The sequence below is a fragment of the Kryptolebias marmoratus genome, linkage group LG9, assembly GCF_001649575.2.
Source record: "Kryptolebias marmoratus isolate JLee-2015 linkage group LG9, ASM164957v2, whole genome shotgun sequence".
NCBI lineage: Eukaryota > Metazoa > Chordata > Actinopteri > Cyprinodontiformes > Rivulidae > Kryptolebias > Kryptolebias marmoratus.
The window spans coordinates 7637800-7648704 of record NC_051438.1 but is presented as its reverse complement, the minus strand read 5'-3'; the positions used below and the strand labels follow the sequence as shown (position 1 = coordinate 7648704).

The window sequence follows — 10905 nt, the reverse complement described above, 5'->3', positions numbered from 1 at the left end:
CGGTCCTCTACAGAGTGAGAGTTGGACTCCAGCAGGGCTACCCATTGTCACCAACTCTGTTCATGACTTTTATGGACAACATTTCTCTGTGCAGCCAGGGGGTGGAGGGGGTCCGGTTTGGTGGCCTCAGGATTCCATCCCTGCTATTTGCAGATGATGTGGTCCTGTTGACATCATAGTGCAGTGATCTCCAGCTCTTACTGGAGAGGTTCACAGCCAAGTGTGAAGCAAATGAGATGAAGATCAGCACCTCCGAATCTGTCAAACTCCACCCAGAAAGACCTAAGGCCCAACCCATGGCTTGAACCCAGAACCTTCTTGCTGTGAGGCATCTGTGCCAACCACTCGTGCTGCCAAAAACACTATGGGTGGATTTAGGAGAAAATTGTTAATCTTATAGCAATCAGAAACACAAGCTGAAAAAAAGAAAACTAGTCCTAGGTTTTGATGTTTAAATAGTATAATGCTTGTAAAGATTGGGGACGTTTTTTGTTAATTTTTTGGAAAATGTAGCTCAAAATTAGTGTGTGATATCATCCCACTCTAGGTTGAACATTCAATGTTAAAATCTTCACAATTCAAAAAATGTAAACTTTTGTTGTGTAAAATCCATTAAAGTTGTCAAACTTCCAGTGCTTCCAGTCATGTTAAGTCCCAACTTTCTGTGACCCGTTTAAACTTTGAAGGGTGTTTCTACCATAAAATATGACCAAGCTATAGAGCTTCAAAGTGGTCAGAGTTTTTTCAATCATTTTGCCAAAACCTGATTGTTGTCTACGGAGACTCTATGACATTGATTTTGCAATTTTTGTTAGCAATGTATGATGAGCTGCTACCACATCATCCCAAGTCATAATGCACTATTCCTGATCAAGCAGCGTGTTTAATGTATTTTTTATGTGTTTCAAAGCTGTCGGAGGAGCAGCAAATCAAAACATTGTAACTGAAACAGAATAATGAGCAAATAGTAAAAAGGGTGCTGCACTGGCAACCTTAATTATTAAAACTTTCCCTCATTCAAAATGAGTCAGCAAAAGCTTATAATCAATATTTATTTGATGATGAAAAATGTGCTTCAAGTGTAATTTTATCACTTAGAGTGAAAATAATCTGTGCTTACAAGACAGAAGATGGGCTTGATTAGGTATAGTTTTAATCATGTTCAGTGTTCATTTTATTTTATTTTTTCTAGTTTTGCTTCTGAGATGTCAGATCTTCGTGAACAAATCAGATTCTTAGTGAATCTGTTCTGTGCCACAGCAAAACAGCAGAGAGGACAGAAGATGCTGGAGCTGCTATCATCAGTCTGCAGCTACACAAAATTCCCTTTAGACACTGACATGGATGTTGATGAGGACCATCAGACCAATTTCCAACTTGATCATTGTAATTTCCTGTTGGATCTGTGCTTCCGTGTAAAAAACTGTGAAGCTAAAACTGGCCTGAGGGTCCTCCCATCATTACAGCCAGTTTTCCAGTCAACTCCTCCAATCTGGATCATAGACCTCTCAGAGAGAAAGACCTCCGTCCTCCTGGAGGTGCTGAAACTCCAACCAGAGAAGAAACAGGTGAAGCTGACAGGCTGCTCACATGAAGAGAGTGAAGTGAGAAGCTTCCTTCAGTGTCTGCCTTATATCTCACAGCTGAGGTACATTAAACAATTTTTTTAAATTTTTATTAATTGAATGAAAAATATGCCAGGATTATTTTCCTTTGTATGTAGATTAACCAATGCTAAAGTTCATTTTGCAATTTAGAGAACAATATTTAACCTTTACAAATAAATGTTGGAATAAGCCAAAATACAATAAAATAAATTAGTAAACACAGAACCCTTGACATTATGACCTTGACCCCCCTCCTGGTCCCTTCCACACTTCTAAGGGACAGCTCCTGAAGTCTCACAACAAAAACAAATATTAAAAGAAAGTGTCCATCCTGGGCGAGTGGAATGGGCCTGGAAGGAGAAGTCTGACAAGATAAAGCCAGTTCAGGTGGTCTGCAGTTCAGGAGAGGCCGTTCAGACTGGGAAAACAGTTCAGTCAGTCCGTCTGGGGGCCATTGAGGCAAGTAAAGCCTCAACCTCCTCATTATCAGGACCTAGATCTCTTGGAAAGATGTCCAGTAGGACCCTCTAAATGACTGAAGTTAATAGAGGTGGTCCGGCCTTGAACCTTTCAATTACAGGATCAGGTGGAAGTAAATTGGTCTTGTTTCCTTTGACATCAGGAGCAGGTGGAGAGGCGTCTGGCAGAACTTTTTCAATGACTGAAGCTGACGGAGGCGGTCAGAGTGCAGACATGGAGTCAGGCTCAGGTGTGGTGCAGAGCTAAGGACATACTACAGAAGCCTTGGCTCTGAATGTGGCTAAAGCCTTTGCTGTGACTGGAGCTTTGGCTGTGGAGGCTGGGTGCTCTGTGCCTTTGGTTGTAGCAGGTTGTTCTGTGACTGTGGCTACAGGGAGGTCCCTGTCAAGACGAGGCCTGAGCGTGGCGAACCCAAGACGCAGACTCATTTTTCAAAAAAAACAAAAACTGATTTAATAAAACAACAAAACTAGAAAACAAAAAGCTGACGTGGCAGCAAAACAAACTTCTAACAAAAAATCCAGGTATTAACAGAGGCGGGACAAGGTAAGATGAAACAAGGCAAGGCAAAACTAAGAGCGACAGGAACAAACATCTAACAAGCAACAACAACAATGATCCAGCGGGGTGGTGGAGAAACGGACAGGTTTTTATAATCAGGAGGTGATTGGAAAGTGGACACAGGTGAAGCAATTAACCAGACTAGAGACAGGTGTAGATGGGCGTGGCAGGAAGGCAAAAGAGTGACTGGGGAGGAGTGAATAGTGACAGCAAACATAAACAGGAAAAACTAAACTGAAACAATAACATAAACCGAAACAAGACAATAATCAAAACAACAAACTGAAAATACCAAACTATGACAGAGACAGACAGAACATGAGAACAAAACCAAAAGTCTAAAATAAAACTCAAAAGGAAAAAACAAAACTGAAGAAAGCAGGAAAAACAAGAACCCAAAACTAAACTAAGAACAAACCCAAAAATGCTAGAAATCATGACAGGTCCCAGGTTGAAGCTGTGGCTGAGGCTGGAGATCGCAAACTCTGGGCAGAGGTGTTTTAATAGCCAGTCTTATACCTCTCAAGTGAGCTCTTCTCAAAGTCCACAAGCTCACGGATACCTGTTTCCCAAGTCACCTGGTCAAAAAAAGAGCCTCAAGACCCCTGTGTTACTCATTCCCAGCTTCATCACAGACCTCAACCATTCCTGGGAAGTCAGTGGCATCAAACACCAACAGCAGGGTCTCAGCTGCCCATGGTCTTTTCTAAAACTGTAATGTTTCATTGGCCACATAGAAAAACTGAACTACCTGAGGTAGTTCAGGAGCATCCTCATAGGAGAGTGGTGATGTGGAATATGAAGCAGCACAGGATGTTGTTTCATACCTGAAAACGGCGAGTGGAGAGGCACCTTGCTGTCAGCCACCATGCTTCTTCTTGGACATTTCTCTGTAGCTGGGTGCAGCTTCATGGAACCAAGGTAGAAAGTTAGTGAAACATGTTTTTTTTGGTCTTAGCTGCACCACTCAAACAGAGAAATCAAACTGCCTGTTGGATCATGCTGTCACAATCAGAGAAGTGGACAAAAAATGGATCCACACACACCAGGACACAGTCACAAAGCCACTTAAACTTTAATTATTGAATTCCAAAACACCAAAAAGAAACCAGGATGGTGCAGGAGGTGAACAGAAGCAGATGATCTCATCAGGATATGTTTTGTAACTGTTTTTTTCATTTTCTTGTTTCCTCACTTCAGCTTCTAGTATTTATCAGGTTCCCCGGCGTTCTGTCCTGTGTAATTTTCAGTTCTGCTCCTGCCCCGCTGACTCTCACCTGCTCCTAGTTGTTTCATCTCCAGGTGTTTGTCATCCTGTTCATTAGTATTGTCTTTACATTACTTCTCCCTCTGTGTCTCACTCGTTAGTGCATTGTGCTTCCCACAGCCAGTAGTGTTTTTTTCTCCTTGTTGCCTCCCTGTGTTCCTTAGTGTATTCTTATAAGTAGTTTTTGCTTCCACGTCAGCTTGTTATTTTTGTTAATCAATACTTATTTCTTGATTACTTGTGTTTTATATGGTCAATATGTTATCCATCAGTAGATTGTTATAAAGATTTCCTTCTTATCTTTACAGCATTGTTCCTCAGAGGACAAACATTTTTGAACAAACCAGGTTCATGGTAAGTCTGTTCTGTGCAGCAGCAGAGACAGAACAGCAGACAGGAGGGAAGACACTGGTGCTGTTATCATCCGTCTGCAGATATGAAACTTTCCCTTTAAATGACAGAGACAAAGACAACAAATATCAATGTGGTTTCCTGCTGGATCTGTACTCTCACCTGAAGAACTGTGAAGCTAAAAGTGGTCTGAGTCTCCTCCCATCCTTAAGGCCAGTTTTCCAGTCAGCTCCTGCAGTCTGGATCATAAACCTCTCAGAGAGAAAGACCTCCGTCCTCCTGGAGGTGCTGAAACTCCAACCAGAGAAGAAACAAGTGGAGCTGACAGGCTGCTCACATGAAGAGAGTGAAGTGAGGAGTTTATTACAGTGTCTGCCCTTTATCTCACATCTCAGGTACATTCATTGTACGGTACAAGCTGACCGCTACATAATTATAAAGGTTTTGGATAGATTTCATGTATGATAAATTCTGACATACTATTTTATGACTTTTTTAAAATCATCATTAAAGGTGTTAATGCATAATCACTAAAGCACCTTTTAGCTATTCTTCAGGTATTGTTCAGTTTTGATCATGATTTCTAATATGCTACTTTCCCCACAGCTTTAGAACCCCCCCCACAAACAAACAGACAAACAAACAAACAAACAAAAATCAAAACATGCAACTTGATCAGAAATAGTATGCTACGACCTTTGGTAGAGGTACTTCATATAGCATTGACAGAATCTGCAAAAAACTGCAAAAAAATTCCACATTTGCAACATTGGGATTTTGTTATTGCGAATAAGAAAACCCAGCGCTCTTTGGAGCTTTGTAGCTTAACCCTGCCGTGACAGTCAAATTGACTCGAAGTTACAAGGGCTTCTCTACCTCTATCTCTATTTTGAGGGCTTCAGGAGGGTTACATACCTTACAGTAGAAAGTTTTACCATGGTGACCCTAATGAGCTTAGGCTATTTGGCTTTATTGAGAAAAGGTAATATATGTTGGAATTTCTGACACCAGCTGCGTTGGCACCCTTTAGAATTTCTTTACAAATTTTGTAGTTTTCATTGTTGTTCACTTTTAGCATTTGTTAGATTTGGTCTCTGGCCTTTTACAAAAAGAGACCTTTTACTTTTTACCCCTCAGAAGAAGAGAGTCTGGTCAATGGTACAACCTCAAATTCAGGAGGAACAATGCAGGAGCATCTCAGCCGTGGAACATTGAACCAGCTCTTTACCCTCACTAGGGTCCTTGAGGGGCAATGGGAGTTTGCCCAACCAGTCTACATGTATTTTGTGGACTCAGAGAAGGTATTTGATCGTGTTTCCTGGGATACCCTGTGGCGGGGGCTCTGAGAGTATAGGATTGGGGGTCTGCCACTACAGGCCATGAAGTCCTTAAACGAATGAGTGAGAGTCTGGTTCTCATTGCCGGCAGTACAAAAGTCGGTCCTCTACAGAGTGAGAGTTGGACTCCAGCAGGGCTACCCATTGTCACCAACTCTGTTCATGACTTTTATGGACAACATTTCTCTGTGCAGCCAGGGGGTGGAGGGGGTCCGGTTTGGTGGCCTCAGGATTCCATCCCTGCTATTTGCAGATGATGTGGTCCTGTTGACATCATAGTGCAGTGATCTCCAGCTCTTACTGGAGAGGTTCACAGCCAAGTGTGAAGCAAATGAGATGAAGATCAGCACCTCCGAATCTGTCAAACTCCACCCAGAAAGACCTAAGGCCCAACCCATGGCTTGAACCCAGAACCTTCTTGCTGTGAGGCATCTGTGCCAACCACTCGTGCTGCCAAAAACACTATGGGTGGATTTAGGAGAAAATTGTTAATCTTATAGCAATCAGAAACACAAGCTGAAAAAAAGAAAACTAGTCCTAGGTTTTGATGTTTAAATAGTATAATGCTTGTAAAGATTGGGGACGTTTTTTGTTAATTTTTTGGAAAATGTAGCTCAAAATTAGTGTGTGATATCATCCCACTCTAGGTTGAACATTCAATGTTAAAATCTTCACAATTCAAAAAATGTAAACTTTTGTTGTGTAAAATCCATTAAAGTTGTCAAACTTCCAGTGCTTCCAGTCATGTTAAGTCCCAACTTTCTGTGACCCGTTTAAACTTTGAAGGGTGTTTCTACCATAAAATATGACCAAGCTATAGAGCTTCAAAGTGGTCAGAGTTTTTTCAATCATTTTGCCAAAACCTGATTGTTGTCTACGGAGACTCTATGACATTGATTTTGCAATTTTTGTTAGCAATGTATGATGAGCTGCTACCACATCATCCCAAGTCATAATGCACTATTCCTGATCAAGCAGCGTGTTTAATGTATTTTTTATGTGTTTCAAAGCTGTCGGAGGAGCAGCAAATCAAAACATTGTAACTGAAACAGAATAATGAGCAAATAGTAAAAAGGGTGCTGCACTGGCAACCTTAATTATTAAAACTTTCCCTCATTCAAAATGAGTCAGCAAAAGCTTATAATCAATATTTATTTGATGATGAAAAATGTGCTTCAAGTGTAATTTTATCACTTAGAGTGAAAATAATCTGTGCTTACAAGACAGAAGATGGGCTTGATTAGGTATAGTTTTAATCATGTTCAGTGTTCATTTTATTTTATTTTTTCTAGTTTTGCTTCTGAGATGTCAGATCTTCGTGAACAAATCAGATTCTTAGTGAATCTGTTCTGTGCCACAGCAAAACAGCAGAGAGGACAGAAGATGCTGGAGCTGCTATCATCAGTCTGCAGCTACACAAAATTCCCTTTAGACACTGACATGGATGTTGATGAGGACCATCAGACCAATTTCCAACTTGATCATTGTAATTTCCTGTTGGATCTGTGCTTCCGTGTAAAAAACTGTGAAGCTAAAACTGGCCTGAGGGTCCTCCCATCATTACAGCCAGTTTTCCAGTCAACTCCTCCAATCTGGATCATAGACCTCTCAGAGAGAAAGACCTCCGTCCTCCTGGAGGTGCTGAAACTCCAACCAGAGAAGAAACAGGTGGAGCTGACAGGCTGCTCACATGAAGACAGTGAAGTGAGGAGCTTCTTGCAGTGTCTGCCTTATATCTCACAGTTCAGGTACATTAATTTTACTGTGTATTAGAAGAGACATGTTTTAATTAGTAGATGGAAATATTTTAGGCTGAATCACCACTGTTCTTTTTTATTTCCTTTTTGCCACACTTCTTCACAAAGTCATATTTGTTACTTTTATTCCATCATCATGTCAGAACACTCATTTATCTTGTTGGGCCATCAAAAAACAAATGCTGTCATGTATTTCTGTCTTTTGGGGTTTTGGTTCTTTGTTTGGGGTTTCTTTCAGTTCTTGGATCTTGTTTTAGTTGTCTATTGGCTTTCTGTTTTCCTTGCCACTATTCACCTCCCCAGTAACTTTCCGGTCACGCCTGCCACACCCACCTCTCCTGCTCCTCGTCACGTCCACAGCTGCAACCAATAATCATCTCTCCCTCTGCCTTTAAAGCCGGTCTCTGTTTTTCCATTCTTGTCTGGGTCATTCCTTTCGCCACGTTTATTGTTTCCGTGCCTTGCCTTACTTTGCCTTTTTGGGTTTTGTGTTTGATGATCTTTGCTGCCACGCCAGCCTTTTGTTTTTGTTCATTTTTACTTTAATAATTTACTTTTCTTTTTAAAGATGATGAGTCTGCTTTCTGGGTTCGCTTCCATCTCCCCGCCTTCTGACAAATGCATTAGGTTGATTTGCATTAAAAGAGAACATTGACAGAATAAATTACTCAAAGAAAAGTATGGTGATCTGGTTTTAGAAATAGTATAATATCCAGCAAAAATAATTAAAACATGAAGTTATTCTGACTGTAGAAAAATACTGAAATGATTTAAATATTGTAAACCTTTCAGCCAAGTGACAACAATCATAGTATATTATAATAACTTCTCATGTAAAAATGCTTATTACAAAACAGAACAATCTAAAGGTTACACATTTGTAGTCTGAAGATGTCTCAGGGAATAACAAGGAACTATGGAAAAAATAAAATATGTAGCATAGCATTGCTTGGTTTATGGTGTATTTGCTGTATTTATAGAGCTGAGATAGACTCGTCATTGAATGTTTCTTTCTTACTGTTCCAGTTTGGATCCCCTGTGGCCAGATCCTTCTGATAAAGCCAGATTCTTGGGAAGTCTGCTCTGTGCTGCAGCGGAGAGAGAACAGCAGACAGGAGAGAAGACACTGGAGATGTTATCATCAGTGTACATCTATGAAACCTTCTCTTTAAAAAACAGAAACATTCATGATAAATATCAGTGTGACTTCCTGATGGAGCTATACACTCATGTGAAGGACTGTGAGGTTAAAACAGGTCTGAGGGTACTTCCATTTTTGCAATCAGTTTTCCAGTCAGCTCCTGCAGTCTGGATCATAAACCTCTCAGAGAGAAAGACCTCCGTCCTCCTGGAGGTGTTGAAACTCCAACCAGAGAAGAAACAGGTGGAGCTGACAGGCTGCTCACATGAAGAGACTGAAGTGAGGAGTTTATTACAGTGTCTGCCTTATATCTCAAGGCTCAGGTAAACAATCCTCTTTTTCCTTTTTTCTTTTTTTTCACCAGAAACTATGACTTATGTTTCTTTTAACATATTGAGGTACTATACAGCTTTTGGGCTGCAGGACTTTTTACACCATTGTCAGACCATCTTCACCCTGTATGATGACCCTGCTGTGCTCTCCACACCCTACAAGACCTGTTGGATCATGGCTGGATTACTACAAATTTGGAAAACCTTCCCAAGTGTGAAGGCAGTCATGATGCTACTATACTTTTAGTACTCACCATTTTGTTTTTTCCTGCTATTTTCCACAACCTGCTGTCTTGTGCCCTCACCATGTTCTATAAGCTCACCCAAGCATGAGTCTTTCAGACTGCGTCAGGATGCAGCTTCTTGAGAGCATCACTCCACACTAGCAAGATGCTACTGCCACAGATATCCCATCTATGTCAGGTTCTTTCCTTGACCAGGTCACAGTCATAGTGAGAGCCTAGACACTAGTCCAACATGACCAGTTCTGCTTCAAATTCTCCTTAACCAAGCCACACTGGCACCAGCAGGCCCTACGTCATGGATACCCTACCACAGTATCCACCATGCTTCCCCATGCTCCACCCACCATGTTTGTATGCTGTGATCAAGATGAACCACCACAACCTCGGTACAGAAGTTTTGTGGATGTTCAAAACCCCTCCATGACTTATCACGCTCTGTCACACATAAAGGGGAGCCCACTGTGTTTTTAATACCTGCCTGAGGACCTCGCCAAGACCTTGTAAAAACCTTCTACACTCTGACTGATTAAGTGCTACCCTTTTACACTGTAATAGGGTTGTCATCCAGTGTGAAGGGGGCTTGTAACCATCCATCCATTTTCTTTTCGCCCATTCTTCATGTCCAAACTTCTGCAGCTCCTTCAGGTTAGATGGCTGCTGCTTGTGTTCAACAACCTTTAAGTCAAACCAGAGGTTCTCAGTTGGACTGAGGTCTGGGCTTTGACTCGACCATTCCAGGATCTTTAACTCGTTCTCCTTAAACTAGTGGAGTCTTTCTTCAGCTGAGTGTTTGGGATCGTTGTCCTGCTGGAAGGAGGACCTGTCCTAAACTCAAATCTCTGGAAGACTCCAACAGGTTTCCCTCAAGAATGTATTTCTATTTTGCTCTATCCATCATTCCTTCAACCCTGACCAGTTTCCCAGTTCCTGCTAATTAAAAAAAAACATCCCCACAGTATGATGCTGTAACCACCATGTCCCACTATGTGATTGTTATTTTCAGCATAATGAAAGATGCTGGGTTTGTGCCAGACATAATGTTGTCCTTGGTGGCCAAAAGGTTCAGTTTTGCTCTCACCTTCTTACTCATGTTCAGGGGTCTCCAATATGCCTTCTGGCAAATTCTAAATTGGCTGCCTTATTTTTTTCTTTTTAAGCAATCAACCACTACCCTTCTTCAAATTAACAAACTCTAAATAAAGAGTCGCCACCTTCAAATACCCACAATTTGTTCGTGTGACAAACACGATTGGACAAATGTTTGAATTCATCCTAAAGGTCCCTATAACATTAAACATACATAGAAAAATTCACACATATATATATATATATATATATATATATATATATATATATATAAGCAAGTATTTAAAAAGAAAAACAGGACAATGAAAGAAAATCTGGACTATGAATGCATCAGTAGACAAAAATAATAAAAAGAAAGTAAAAAGAATAAAAGAAAAGAAAATTGTCAGCCAGGTACATTGCTACTAATGTTTGGATGGTTTGGTGAGGTCCTCAGATGGGCTCTGCCAGGGTTAGCCAATGTCAAGCACTAAAAAGACAAAAATGGTGACCTTATCCTGGAGGACTACTATTCAGCATGTTTTAGATGTTTCTCTTCTCGTCAGCAGGTCTTCAAGTTCTGCAGAATCAATCAAATCAATCAAATTTTATTTGTATAGCACATTTCAGCAGCAAGGCATTTCAAGGTGCTTTACATAATTAAAAAACAAAATAAAAACAGCATGTGACATTGAATAAACAGTAAGAAAGAGACAAACATCAAAAACCCGCACTCTAACCCTAATTTAGCCATAAGCAACT

The 10905-nt window shown here is 40.7% G+C and overlaps 1 protein-coding gene across 6 annotated transcripts in view; it reads left to right on the top strand.

Moving 5' to 3' along the window:
- Positions 1-1193: 1193 nt before the first annotated feature.
- LOC108251071 overlaps positions 1194-10905 on the top strand; it is a 26606-nt gene continuing 16894 nt past the window's right edge. For 3 of the 6 annotated variants that reach the window (XR_005233592.1, XM_037977482.1, XM_037977483.1), the window contains exons 1-4: positions 1194-1648; positions 4224-4661; positions 6896-7351; positions 8387-8824. Coding sequence is in view for 5 of the 6 variants with exons in the window: in XM_037977482.1 (XP_037833410.1) it covers positions 1206-1648; positions 4224-4661; positions 6896-7351; positions 8387-8824 (1775 nt within the window). In the remaining variant the exon portion in view is untranslated. The remainder of the gene's footprint in view (positions 1649-4223; positions 4662-6895; positions 7352-8386; positions 8825-10905) is intronic. The other 3 variants (XM_037977484.1, XM_037977485.1, XM_037977486.1) reach the window with 3 other exon arrangements.